The 15,352-nt window shown below is 40.5% G+C and overlaps 1 protein-coding gene across 1 annotated transcript in view; it reads left to right on the top strand.

Moving 5' to 3' along the window:
• Positions 1-15,352, top strand: part of LOC136626559 (heparan-alpha-glucosaminide N-acetyltransferase-like) — a 315,606-nt gene that overhangs the window by 139,478 nt on the left and 160,776 nt on the right. Inside the window, exons 7-8 of the mRNA XM_066601610.1 lie at positions 6,940-7,016; positions 8,857-8,887. Of these exons, the coding sequence (XP_066457707.1) occupies positions 6,940-7,016; positions 8,857-8,887 (108 nt within the window). The remainder of the gene's footprint in view (positions 1-6,939; positions 7,017-8,856; positions 8,888-15,352) is intronic.

The following is a 15,352-nucleotide window of genomic DNA, read 5'->3' on the forward strand; positions in this document are numbered from 1 at the left end:
AACTGTTTTAAGTATTAACAAGCTTGGACTCTTTATGTAAGAGACTCTGTTTCCCCGTTAAGCCCCTTTGAGCATAAGGACTGAAAAGTTTATATTTTCCCTTATGCATAGGCTAATACTGCTAATTGTTCATGCCATGCATTATGCTGCTATGTATAGAAATTTTATCATAACGTTGAAGTTTAAGAATATGTGCTGGAGGAGTAACAAAATAGAAATATAAGTAAAGTAATTTTTCATATGCTAGTTAAGAGCTCCTGTTTGAATGTAACCGCGTGAATGGCGTGACTGTTAAATCTGTATGCATGGAGGTTTTGTTCCACACTGTGCGTCTTTTTGCCAGTGTCTGTCCACCGTCCTATTTGTCTCAGTGGGTGGGGCTTCCTTTTCACCTCATTCTCTAGTCCTGGATAGGGGGTATAGACTTAAGCTACCACTCAATCCACTTGTCTCCTGTTGTGTTTTCCTGCCTGTCATCCTTTTCTGTTCTTAAGTATTGCATCAGTGTTGTATTGTCTTTTTCAGAGGAAGTGATGTTCATTCCACTTGCCTCATATTGTTTTGTCTTTTGGGAGAAGAGCCATGTACGTGCACCATAGCTATGCTATGGTGCAGCCTAGCCGAAGGTCTCTCATGGTCTTGGCCACAACCATTTCATACACGTTGTCATAATGTAATGCCTTACTAAGAAAGTGACATTCTTAAAGTGGTCTCAGAACACCAGAATGGGTTAATCTTCTGTATAAATAACCAGAGGGTAGGAGCTGTGTTTACAAGTTTCACATTGCACACTCTGTGACTGCGCAGTGTTCCTAGTGGTGAACTGGATTAGTACACAGAGACATACCCACTCCAGATTTGCACACTCTGTTTTGGAGGCACTGAGGTCGGCTAATTTTAAGTATGAGGGAACTGTAGTGGCCCGAAGTACATATATCTGGCCCCTCCATAACTGTCATACATGTCATGTCTTTCATGTGGATGCTGTGTGCAGATTGTCTTGTCTCAAGTTATGTGTATTGCACAGCTGCATCATGTAAGAGGTTAATGGCTGTGAATGTCTGGGATATGTCTGGAAAATGTAACCAATTGTTCTGTCTCATGGGAATTGAAGGTATAAATAGGAGTGTAAGGTGTGAGTGTAGGGGTTCCATTTCTTCAACTGTAGTGTGTGCATTGAGAGTTCTGGCCGCATGGAGGGTACCTTCAACTGTCATGTTGTAAAGAATAGAAGAGGAAGAGAGGTTCCCAGATGACTTAACCCCAGGACCCCTATCCTAGAAGAGAGAGAGAGAGAGAAGGAGCCCACCGTGCAATGTTCAGACACATGTCTGCAAGTGAGTGTCAGTGGAGTGTTGTGTCCTCCTCTGGTGTGCGTGTCCAGGAGCGGGGTCATACAGATAACCTAGACTGTAGGCCTGGTGTCATCCTGTTTCCCATAGTATATGTTTTTCCAGTAGCGGAGTCATACAGATATCCTAGACTGTAGGCCCGGTTTTATCCTGTGTTCTCCTCCCTGACCTCTGTAACCTGTTCTTCCTGCAGCGGTTTGTGAAGTAATTTCTGAAAGTAAAGTTCCAGTCTCTGACCGTTCCCAGTGACTGTAATTATCAAATATCTGTGTGTGGACTTTCTTACTTTTCCCATCGGACATCCTGTGGAGTAAGGAATGGTGGTATCACCCGTGGCATCTTTATTCAAGTCCACCACAACATTTATTCAGGTAACCACTGTAATAGCGTTGCCTGGAAGAGGCCTAGCAGTGCCTTCGCTGAGGTTGCACGCGTCCCTCAGGGGAGGAGTTTGGTAGAGCCACCGTGACAAGTGCAATTTCCTCCCCTCGCCATCTCCTCAGCATGTGCCTCATGTCTCAGTCACTACAGGATACCACAGAACACATTAGTGGTCTTTAACGAGCTAGGAATCTCCAATCTAAAGGACACTGGGTTAATGCTCTCTGTGATCTTAAAAGGACTAATAAAATGTGGACTCAGCTTTAAGGATGGTTGTTTAAGCTTGATGTTCTTGGAAGATAACCAGACTAAATCACCCACCTAAAAAAACCAACCCCCTCTAACCGACTGTTATCTACCACCCTCTTAGAGCTTCCTACCGATCTTTTAAGATTTCTCTGGACTTCTTCCCAGACTGCCTCAAGGCTGGATGAGAATTCATTTTCTTGAGGCGCCTCTTATATAGATTTAGTGAATGAACCAAAGCACGGATGGAAACCATAATTGCAAAAAAAGGAGATGTGTCCATAGACTCTAAAGATCTATTGTTTAGGTATGACCTATAGTTAGCATACAAATATGCAATAAACTGAGAGATAGCAGCCAGCAATCTCTGCACAACATGCATTAACCCTTGTCCTGCATAGTAATAGGGTGACGGGTCAGACCCTGTGTCGTGGCCACCATGTCACGGCGCCGTCGCTACTGATAAGCTGCGACACTGTATTTCAGTTCCTCAATATTCCTACGATGCCATGCTAACGCGTCCTGTTTCAGATCATGCAGCATCTCAATAAAGTAAAGGTCAGGAGGACTATAACATGGCTTTTCCAAAATACAAATCTTTACTTTTGACTGATTCTTTAGCTAATTTACTTTTGTGCTTAATTTTTCTTGAGAAGAACAGATTTGTCAGCAACCAAGCTTTGTGTGTTGTTATTTAATGGGCACAGCGTCTGTGAAACCCACACTTCCAATTTTATCTAACAATCAGATCACATTTTATTAATAATTAATGCAGAAGTCCAGTAATTCCAAAAGGTTTATATACTTTTTCTTGTAACTTTACTTAGATTAAATAAAATTGATTCTGCAAGTTAAGATGTAATAACATGGAATGAGCAACCACGGAAAGTTCATGATGATCTGATAGACATGAATATGAGCCTTTATTTGAATGTATTTGGTGTATTATGGCAAAATAAATAGTGCAAATACTGAAACAAAGTTTGTTTCAACCAATTACTGGAGAAATAACCCTGACTTGATATGGGGTAGTAGGCATGATCTCAATGTGGGCAAAGCTTGCGTTGAGGAAAAACACTTTATATTGAATTATTTAGGCTGCCTGTTCACAGCCGTGACGGAATATCGCTAGCAATATTCCGCCACTGGGGAGCAGGGGGGAGATCTGACAGGTCTCCGCAATAAGCCTATCTGATAGTCGCAGCATGCCATGATTTGAATCCCACGAGCAGAGAATTGCTATGATTCTCTGCTCGTGGACGTCGGGCTATGCTTACCATAGTTAAGTCTATGGGAAGCGTTCACTGCGTTACTCGCGGCCAGATTATCACCGCAGATAACGCAGTGACATATCGCCCCTGGACTAGAGGCCTTAGGGTGCCTGCACACGAACGGAATTTCCAGCGCGTTATTTTAGGCACATTATCTGCCCCAGACCGCAGCCAATATACTCCTATGAGGATCCGCAGTTGTCCCCAGACGGACGGATTTGTATCGCGTTTTTTCACGCGCGTGAAAAAATCTGCGACCTGTTCTAATTTGGGTCGGATTCTGCGCGTGAAGCCTCCAATACAAGTGAATGGGTGCGTTTTTTCACGCAGTACATCCGCAGTGCAGCTGCAGATGGAGTCACTGGTTGCTATGACTACAGGAAGTAGGCATGGTAGGAGGCGTCCCAAAACACAGCAGAGCTTCACAGGCAAATTTGTAGAGGGAGATAGGTAGTATTTCTTGCCAATGCAGGATGTAAGAATGCAAAATCTGTAGTAATGAATTCCTCTTGTGAATTTTTTTGCAGTGACTGAAATAAAGTCACGCTGGAGAAGCGCCTGAAAAAAGTTACATGGATCAACCATGCCCACAAAGACATCTGCTCACCGGGTGAAAGCATGTTGCCAGAATAATTTAACGGTGCTCGCACAAGCAAGAGGGACAAAACGGAATCTGGGTGTTGGTTTTTAAACTGTTTTCCAAGGAATCGGCAGTTCTCTAGGGGTTGGGTTTACAATAAGGGGTGTCTGCTGGTTTTTCTGCGCGTTTTTTTCCGCAACACATCCGCGTATATCCGCGCGTGATTTTTCACGCATCCGCACCTATCCGCAAGCACATTTAGGTACCATACGCGCGTGAAAATCCGCTAGCGGAATCCGGAACGCTCGTGTGCAGGCGGCCTAATCTGCTTCAATTTTGATGATAGATGATATATAACAATCTGGCCTTGGGTATGTACATGAGAAAGATAATGCATTACTGATCACATACAAAGGTTAACTGATTCCATGTCCTATGTTTGTTTTTTGTATTGAGTAAGCTTCACCCTGGCATCTGTGCATTCCATTATAGTGTGTTCAGACAAATACAGGGGGTGGACAAAAATATGGAAACACCGTACGAAATGCATGCCTAAAGTTACATGGGAATATAAATCATATTTCAATAAGATATGTAGAGACCGATTTTAAGTGGAGTTAATTTGACACAGATGCTGCTGGGTAGATGTTCACATCTGCCCGAGCAACAAGGTTCCATTGGTCAGAGGTTTGAGCCACTCAGCTGCTGTTACCAACTGGCTCCCAAAACCACCCAGAGCAGGGAAAGAGGTGAAGTAAGCACAAATTTAGCAGGAAAACTCAGTGCTAATGATTAAAATCCCATGCACTTCATACAGTGTTTCCATATTTTTTCTACCCCCTTTATCATAAACACTTTACATATTAAAATGACTTTCATACTGACAAGCAGTAGGTAGTGATCATGTTTCTTGTATGACCTTTCTGAGGACAGTCAAAGGTAATTGTATGTAATCATAGCTACCCTGATTACTGAACTTCTCCTTTGATGGAATCAAACATAACATGTTTTCATTAAAGTCATTGGCATTAAGTTGGTGTAATTCCATAATTTTCACCAGTGCCTTTCGAACAAATGGCTTAACCTTTGGCTGGGTTTCTATGGCAACTAATGGATGTGATTACACTATCACATACGGTAACGGTCTTTAAGTAACTGTGACTACTACCAGAGCTGTAAGATTACCATCATGTATGACATTTTCAGATTATGGCTAAGAGATGTTATTTGCAGACGTGGATTGTATGTAGTGTATGAGGTGGTCATTAAGCCTCTTGTGCAAACCTAACGTTTCCTGTCATGTTAGGTCTGACAAGTAGGCCGGTTTTAATCTGTAAATTGCGCTAGGCAGGCCTGCTGGGACTCCCAATAATGTGTTTTGATGAGATCTTCCTTCTGAATTCACCCTGAAACCTTCGGGTAGAACAAGCAATTATCAATTAGCTCATCAAAGCTGGCTTTCTGCCTGCTGAACATTCACCAGCCGTGTTCCGCTAAAAGTCAGAATTATACCGCTCCTCTTTTTAACTTGTTTAGGCTACTAAGATCCTATTCCGAGTCTCTATAAGAATTCATTAGCAGTCTCATTGTTGATAAACATTTTATTTAATGCTTCATAACTGAAAAATGAGCAGTTGTTCACATGGGCTTGCTAATTTCATTGATTTTCTAAACGTGCTTCCTTGGATGTTGGAAACTGATACAAGGTCTCATGGGCATTAAAGTCTTCAGCTAGACCTGCAGAGGCAGACTGTTAGGCTAGCTCTAGACAAGGGCTTCAGCCACATCTTTATGGGGCACCCAGTGCCTAGTGATCTCATGGCTCATAGGACAAATGGAGTCACATAAAATATACCCCACATGGTATCGAGGTAGCAACTAAAGTGTTCATATATCTGAAGGCCATTACAGATGTGGCCACGATGGTGGCATGCTTCTATAGAACATAATGTGTAGAATGTCAGTCATTGTCTTTCTTTCCTTCTGATGAGTAATTGCTCATGTTTTTGCTGAGGCTACATGTATTCTTAATGTAGTACATCTTTCCAGTTTGTACTATCATGCTATACAGCAAAATAACACTTCAGATTGCAGACACTCAGGTGGACGACACCTGTCACTCAATCATTAAAATTTGAAAGTCATGCCACAAAAAGCCTCCATGTAGCCTTAATGTAACCCCTTAATAGATGACAGCCACCGACTCTCTATTCCATACACATTATTATAGATAATGGAAGTAATTGGGGCAATTCTATGTAAGCCAGAGTGCAGCTCTATTATGAAAAAGGGCTTTCTGAAGGAACTTCATTCAGTAATATAATTGGACTTGTTACTATAGAGTATGTTACTGCAATTTAATATGTAATTAAATGATTTGTTTGGGCAGTCATTATGAACATAGATTAGGCAGTGGTCAGGTCTTAAAAAAAGGAAAACTTGAAGTTTTCCCATTATTTAAAATTGCTCTACAGCCACTCTGTCCGCCCTAGTTTCTGCTGAACAGGACATGTGACTGTTACAGCCAATCACTGCCTATAGAAGGTCACTGATGTTACTAGTGATTGGCTGCAATAGTCACATGTCCTGGTCAGCAGCAATCAGAAAGGACAGAGTGGCTGTGGAGCAATTTTAAGTCATGGGAAAACCCCTTTAAATACTCATCTCACCTCCATCTCCTACCGTACTTCCGGGATACAGCAGGCAGGATAACTGTCCAGTCCCCTCCATTCATAAAGACTGTGCTGTAAGTGACAGCTGTCTGCATAGTCTTACACTACAGATTCTTCCCATATTGCCAATGAGGGAAAGCTAAAAGTCACGGCAGCATATGATGCTATGGTTGCCTGCTGTGATCCTAAGGGCAAAAGGATATCAAGGCCCAATATAGCTATTCAGTTTTAACTCCATGTCTAAAGTAACAGATACACCAGACAGTGAAGAATACTTGCTTACATTGACTTCTCTGAGGGCGAATAGACCAAGTGGGAGTCTGAAGAACATGGTAGAAGTTGTACAGAGTTCGTCCTTGTGCTGCACTTTGCATTTTTAATTGCACTTCATTTGCAAAATTAAAATTGACTTCACAATGTATGTTGTTTCTTGCCAGCTTCTCCTTGATGGTAATGGTGTTTGTCAACTACGGAGGGGGTGGCTATTGGTTCTTTCAGCATGCTCCTTGGAACGGTAAGCAAAAAATGCAATAAAAAAATAATCAACACAAGCCCCCACATCTTAAAAAAGCCTTTTAAGCAAATCAGCAATCTCCTTATTGATCTTTAAGAGAAAGGGAATTAATGTGGACCACCGTCTGCTTAGTAGGTAGGGGTATTTAACAATGAACTCTGCCTTAACTTCATAAAAGCCACTTCGACAAATCAGCAGGACTATATTGATCTTAAAATAAGCTGCAGATTGCCAAATGTATTTTCTTGCTACACCGAGGGACATTATTTTCTTGATCAAGAATGTACTTGTTTAACCCTTGCAATTCCATGATGTGATCACTGTGTCAGACTTAGGAATTGTGTTTCATTATATTATTGGTTATATCTCATTCTCCATAGAGCATTGTTAGCCTGCGAATATTGATGTGGAATTGATATGGCAGAATTCAGTCAACGATTCCGCATCAAAATCCACAGTTAGATATGCGGGAATCCAGGATGGCATATTCTGCAAATTTGATACGGAATATTCTGTCCCGAATGGTCCCTTTAAAAAAGTATCCTTTTGCATTTAAATTAGACTGTTCACACATGCTGTTAATGGGAGTAAACTCATGTCACGCCACATTGATTGGTCTTCATCTAAACACAAACCAAAGCTTCTTGAAATTACGTTATTACCATTCATATATAAGACAAGATTTAAGTACAGCTTTCTGCTATGATCATGCTTAGTCTATAAATTATTAAATTAATGATATTACCAAGAATTCCAAATAATATTATGAGTGCTGTTATAATCCCCAGGTGCTGAGTGCTGGCCACAGACTTCCTCTCCCTGACCAGTAATGCTTGTGACACATACGGCACTATCAGCACTTGTACTCAGGGAGAGTGACAAGTACAATAAAAGTACTGCGGCCTCCAATATCAATGAAAAATCAGATTTGTTCACCTAATGCCAGCAGCATTTCATGGCTTAGAAATATCTTTGTGGGCTGAAAATGTTGCAGATCTGGATATTTTAAGTTCTTGCCCCCTGCTATAGTGGCATAGATCTCGCCCTACCAGTGGATCAGCCAAGCACTTATATACGGAACTTTTATAAGATTTACTTTCCGTGAATGAATTGCAGCTGAGCTGTTTGGTTCATACTGTGTATTTCCTGCATGCACTGCAGTTTTTGCTGCTGTTTTATGAAGAAAGAAGTCATTTTTTGTAATCATGTACAACTTTTTAAAATGACAGTCTTTTGCAGAAATTTTTTCAACTGTTGCATATGTATGAACTGCATTAACTGTTATATTTAATATGTATATATATTTGAGGTTTTTAGCACACATTTTGATCAAATTGTGGGAGCCCATCTGTCAGTGACTAGGCATCCTCTTTGGATGGGACCCTACACTCACAGACTTACCTCTCTTTGGGCCTAGGCTCATAAAATGAACTCAGGACAGGTAGGATCCTACATGCTGTAGTTCATTTGGATGCCCCAGGTCCAAAGAAAGATGGGCGGTTACAGTAATCTACACTCACTGCCGAAACAACGTCATTCAGATGAGCTGGAACTGAGGTAATCAATTGATCTGAATGATCCAGTCCTGGTTTGGCTAAATACCATAACTGAATACCGGGAGTGAGACTTTAGGAAAGTGTCTATCAATAGGTAACTGATTCTCATAGGAGATAAATAAAGCAGTTTATTTACAAGTTTCTTTGCAGATTCTGAATAAACGTTATATAATGGAGAGATTGGTCCAGTACATTTATAGCACATGGTATTTAGTAATATTCATTGTAGAAAAAACCTGAATTTTGTACATAATGTATTCTAACCTTGGAGTTATTTATTTCAGGTCTAACAGTTGCAGATTTAGTCATGCCATGGTAAGTACTTCACTTAGACATCTAAAAGACCCCATGAAAAGGATGGTGCAGGTTTTCAAATATATGGCTACTTTCTTCCAAAACTAACACCACATCCATCTGCAGGTTGTGGTCAGTGTTGCTGCTCAGCCTCATTCAATTCAGTTTAATTCAATTCAATTGAACTGAGCTGCAATACTACCCACAACCTGTAGACAGATGTGGCACTGTTTTTGGAAGGAACAGACATTTTGTTCTAAGAACTGACCCTTTTAACTTCTTTTTGCAAAATCGCATACATATCTGGTATTGCTGTGGCGCATTGTTGTATGTCAGCCTGCTGTTCAAGAAAAACCCCTCTGACTAGCAAATAATAATACCCTAGCTGGGCTTTAACAGCATTTTATATATGCAAGCAATGCTGTGATGTATTATGGATATGAATAGAAGGTATATTTATAAAAAGAGTGCTGCAAAATACAAAAAATAAAATTATTTCTACTGAATAAAAATTGTTAAACAATGAAACCGTGTCTAGTTGGTGTTCCCACATAATAACCCATACAATAAAGTTATTCTGTTACTCATGGCACAAAAGATGGTGGAATTGCTCATTTCACCATTACACTAAATCCTAATGAATTGCCGATCAACTGATCTGTAGCCCAAAATAATGCCTAAAAATATTTATCTCTACACCGATAACTACTGTGTTTCCCCCAAAATAAGACATGGTCTTATATTAATTTTTTCCCCTAAAAAATGCTGGGTCTTATTTTTGGGGAATGTCTTATTTTACTTACCCAGCAAGCTTGGTCCAGGTCCTCCCTGCTGCTTTCCAGAGCCTGGCGTGGTTCCCGTATTCCTCCGCTGCCCACACAGGATCAGTTCCTGGTTATGGGATTCATAAATCCCACCTCCACAAAGCGATTGCTGTGATTGGTTCTTCGAGTGCTATTTAGCCAATCAATGTAGCGCTCAAAGAACCAATAACAGCTCTCACTTCATGGAGGTGGTATTTATGTATCCCGTAACAGGAAGTGATTCTCTGTGAGCGTCTGAGGACTGCGGAAACTGCGTTGGGGCTCTGGAGAGCAGCAGGAAGGACATGGATTGAGCCTACTGGGTAATGGATTGCAATGTTGGTTTTTTATGTAATCTAACTAGGGCTTATTTTCAAGGTAGTGTTTATATTTCAAGCCTCCCCGAAAATCATAAAAATCGTGCTAGTGCTTATTTTCAGGATATGCCTTATTTTTTGGGAAACACAGTATTAGAAAATAGTCAGACCCTCATGAACCTCGCCAAGTTATGGCAAATAAGCAGTACTAGTTTTTTAATAAGGGATGAAAGGAATATGTCAGGAAGACATCCTCACCAGCTTTACAATGGCAGCAGACTCAGACATTGACAAAAAGGAGGATGCATCCATTGATTCTTAAGGAGCTGTATACTTAGAGTTAAAAGGGTGCTCCATGAAATCCCAAAGCTCGCCCTGGAAAAGACTTTCCTCATCCTACAAGACAAGATATCTGAATACGCCATTAAATACGTGCCTTATGCTTGGCCTAATTTTGACCACACAGACTCATCTGCAAGCCAGATTCTAAGACCTGGTGTTGTTTTTAAAGTCTTAAGTTGTCAAATCTTAGTGAGCCATGTACATTGTGCCTCTAGCACTTATTTGTGGGTAATCTATGTGCTCGGCAGTTCTCATAGGGCCCCTTCACATGAGCGTATGCGTACTTGTGTGCCCCTGAACATAATGTTTTTGTGGAATGAGCAATGCTTTTTTGTGTGGGCATCGGCGTATTTTGGGGTACTTTTTGCGCACGCAAGGCATGTTCATTTCAGCACGGCAAAAAAAGATGCAGCGATTGAAATGGCTAATTAGCCTTAATGAGTTCCAGATGTGTGCAAATACATAGCGTTCACGCATCTCCCAGTGTATTTTGCACACATTTGCATATCCTCATCGACTACTATGGGTGCGCTAATAAGGAGGAAAATGGAGCATGCTGCTTTTTTTTGCACAACGAAAATGCGCTGGAAAAATATGCGCATGTGAACGAAACCATTGAAATCAATGTGTTCTATTCAATGCATATTGCGCATGCAAATTTTGCGTGCACAAATATGCCCGTATGAAGGGGGCCTTGTGGTCATCTTACATTTATGTTAGCTTGAATAAGGTACTGGTTTACAAGCTTTTTATAATATAAAAAAATTCAGCTGTTTTAACAAATTTTGGGTTCTGATTTCAAATCTGACCTTACAAAAGCCCACCACATCGCGTCAAGTTTTTTTGTTATTGAGCACTGCAGGTAGAGCTGGCAGTGCCTGTAAAAAAAAACCTTAAAATGGAGCCAAAATGCGTATAAAAAAAGCAATAAAAGTGATAGAAAAGTCGTTTGTACTCCAAAATGGTATCAATACAAACTACAGTTCATTATGCAAAAAATAAGCCTTCATCAAGCTCTGTTAATGGAAAAATAAAGTTATGGGACTTCAAATGCAGTGCTGGGAAATTTTTTTCCCAAACAAGTGCTTTTATTGTGCAAAAGTGGAAAAAATCTATCATTTTGGTACCATCGGAATTATAGTATCCTGCAGAAAAAATGTATCTTGTCATTTATGCTGCATGATTTACGCTGTAACCCCCCCTCCCCCGAAAACAATGACCACGTTTACAGAAAAATTAAAACCTTATGACCTCTAAAAAGTAAAGCTGAAAATCCCCCATAAATCGCCACCTCCTTAGAACCAAAATAGACCGCATCCTTAAGGGGTTAATTTTCATATTTTACTACCTGACATTGTAAAGCCTATCCTCTTGGCGTCATACATATGGCTATAGACGTCCTATCTGCACGGACCCTGAACTGCATGACCTTAAAAATACATTTCCTGGATTCTCATGTGGATTTCTTTCCTAACGACCAAGGAGCAGTCAGTTGATGAGCAAGGAGAAAGGTTCCACCAAGATATTCAGAGTACGGAGGAGAGTTATCAAGGCTGTCGGGATCCTCTGTGATGAGTGATTTCTGCTGGGTTCTACAGATAGGAGGATAACAGAACACATAAGAGAAAAAAAAATTAACTACTTTTTTGCTGCTTCTTATTTTTACGTTCTAACGTGCCGTGATATATATATATATGTATGTGTGTGTTTTCTATATAATTTTTAACACTGATTTTATAGCAAACAAGAAAATTAAATAAAGTAATAAATTACAATTTGAGGCCCAGCTTTCATTAAATATGACATTTACTTCCTCTTCCAAGACATGTAACTATTGCAATATATACAGTATATGAGTAATGAAATAGAGCAAATGTTAATACACAAAAATCTGTGATGTGATGGAGAATTTTTACAGTTATGCTTGAATTCAGAACCCCCAAATCAGTTAAAATAACATATTACACCAAGCGGAACTGACACATTAAATGCACAAACTCACTTACCACACAACCTCACACATTAAAGCAGATGGTAAAGCTGAATACAAAAGCGAGGGATTAGTTTGTACATTGGCCAATAAACTTAAGCTGCAAGGCGTCTACAAGGCTCCTCGTGTCTTGCAGTCCCTACTCTAGCAAGACACTAAACAGGCAGCACAGAACACTACACATACAGCAAGCTGCAAGCTCACCAGACACTACTTACACAGGAAGTTGCAAGCTAACCAGATATCAACACAGCAGACAAGACTGAGGAAATACAGCTTCCTCACTGCAGAGGTGCTAGGGTATATATCTACCCCTAAACACAGGGGATTGGCTGACCTGAACAACCACACCCAGCCTGCTCAATTAACCCTCACCTGTGCAGGTGTGCTCCTGAAACCCTTTAGAACAACAGACTCCAGCAGCACAACCTAACACCGGTGTTGTTTCTCCTTAAACTTTTCATTATTGAGATATTTTGCCACCTGGACTGGTGCACATGGGATGTTTTTTGATTTTTCCTTCGATTAGCACCAACAATTGTTGTTTGACTAATAAATGTCAGTTGTAAGTAAAGCATTATTGGGTGATTACTGTATAATGATAGACAGTTATGTTTTACAATATATCTACAATATTCTTTATTAGAAAGGGCAGAGTTAAAGGGGTACTTCATCAGCATCCATGTAGATCTTGTGCCAATTGTGTTACTGGGAAGCCTTTCGACAAGCTCCGTAATGTAGAGCGTGGTCAATGTGCTGTCCCATTGGAAGTTTAAATTCTTGTAAACAAATAGATCTATTTTGAATAAAGTCTAATTAGAACTTTTTAACAAAAGCGTCAACTTGTTCTGCAACTACCAAACATCATCAGCTTCCTGAATCCTCTTTAGAGGCAAAATAACTCCTATGACTTTTATCTATGCATGACCACTGAGGGAAAACTGCTTCCAGAGCAGAAGTCAGTCTGTGGTTGTGCACGGTTCATGAACATTTGTTTGACCTATGAATATTATTAAACCTCTAAGGGACCAAGACATTTGCTTTCAAATGGAGATGGGAAGGCTGCCAGTCATTTTGTGAGGGGGGGTTAGATAAGAAGAATGCTAAAAATGCCGAGCTTTCATCTTCCACATTAATGACTGCTAGCAAATATGACACAAGAGATGAGTCCTTCTGTATGATTGCGGTTATACAATAAACAGCATTAAGTCAATAATGTGATTGCTGCTGATTGAATGGGTCAGTCGGAAAATTATTAGCCACTTTACAACCCATTAACATCCGAGCACACATTACAGGGACAGGCCTGCCACTTTAGAAAGTTGCTTACTTCAATGTAATTTACAGACATTTAACATCTTATGATAGGATATGTATTATCTGTCATGGATAGCTTGTAAGTCATTCTGTCTTTAGTCTTTGTCTTCATGGTCTTATGGTGGTCATTTCCTGTGTAATTGTTAGTATCTAGTTCAGTTTGCTTATGTAGCTTGTATTATGTTGTTCCGCTTCATTGGTCAACTTCTTAGACTATTTGTGAATTATGTATGACATTCTGTAAACTTTAGGCTTCAGACAGCGCTAATGTTGGTACATGTAGTTTACACATTACAGCCGCAATGCCCAGATCTTTCAGGTATCTACTGAATACAACGTAGGGCGCATTCACACCTGTGTTGAGCCTTCAGTCATGGTTCCCTTTCTCTGTTCCATTTTTGGAGGAATATTGGAATTAAAATGGAAATAAACTGATTAATTTCAGTGGAGTTTCAAAAAATGGAAAGTAAAGAGAAAGCTTTCAGTTTGCTTCTGCTCTGTTAGGTCTCCATTTCCTTACAACAAATAGCGCGGCAGACTGCACTATTTGTTCCAGAATTTTTTTTCCGTTTTTTGAATTCCCATTGAAATCAATTGAAAAAAACCCAAATATTTCAATTTTAATTTTGTTTTAATTCTATTTTTCTGCTCCAAACCAGAACAGAGAAACAGAATTGTGTCTGAAGCTGTACATGCAGGTGTGAATGAGTGCTTATATCACCATATGGCAGCTAGTTCCTGTCTGTCCCTTGTTATTCATGGGTCCAATGAAATCCAGTTATTTTTATATGCATGTGTTGCATAAGGCCCCCAACACACAAGTGCATGTGTATGTATGTTGCCTGAGTGCTGCGTTTTTGCAGAATGAACAATACTTTTTTGTTCGTGCATCGGCGTATTTTACTGTATTTTTTGCGCCGATTAGACATGTTCATGTGCGCAGCAAACACTGATTGAATTGGCTTGTAAGTCTAAAGCACAAGCTTGTATTCGGGCCCAAAAGGGTTCATAAGGGGAGGCCCTGCATGACAGAGTTGCTAGGGAACAAAAAGAAGACGCTGAAGGGGTTAAAGTGTAGTGAGTGTAAGAGCAAAGAGGGGGGGGGGGACGTGCTTAGTGGGGGAGGTAGGAGTTGATTGGTTGAAAGAGGATTAGGGGTGGTAGTTAGGAAGGTTTTAAAACGGGGATGTTTAGGCGGGAGTGCTATATTTGAAAAGGAAAGCAAGGAGAGCCCTGCCCACACTCCCTATAAAGAGGAGAAGGGTTTGATAGGAGTGTATTACTGATAGTTTAGGCAGATAGAGTGATATGGATAATTACGGTAAAGTTTATATATCGCGTCGTGGCGGGGGGGGGTCCTTCGACATGGGTTTTTTATATTGGGTGGGGGGAGTTTTGCTGGGTACGGCCTCACCTGTAAGACTTCCCACCCTGTTGGTTTATAGTGGTTGGGTCTGGTGTGTCGGGGAATGCCAAGGAAGGGATCCTGGGTGGCCTTGATCAATTTTTGATATTCCAGCCTCCCAGTTCAGGAAGGGGGGGGAGGGGGTTAGTGATGTCTCCGAGCCGGGTGTATGGTTGGAAGCAAGTTTACAGTTTTTTGTTGAAAGCACCAGACCCTTAATTTTGTTTGTGTCCCCTAGGGCCTCCTCTCCGTATTTGAAAGTGTTAATATGTAATGTTGTTTTTATTAAATAAATTGGCTGCTGCGGCCAAA

This window comes from Eleutherodactylus coqui, chromosome 4, assembly GCF_035609145.1.
Source record: "Eleutherodactylus coqui strain aEleCoq1 chromosome 4, aEleCoq1.hap1, whole genome shotgun sequence".
In the NCBI taxonomy this organism is placed as follows: domain Eukaryota; kingdom Metazoa; phylum Chordata; class Amphibia; order Anura; family Eleutherodactylidae; genus Eleutherodactylus; species Eleutherodactylus coqui.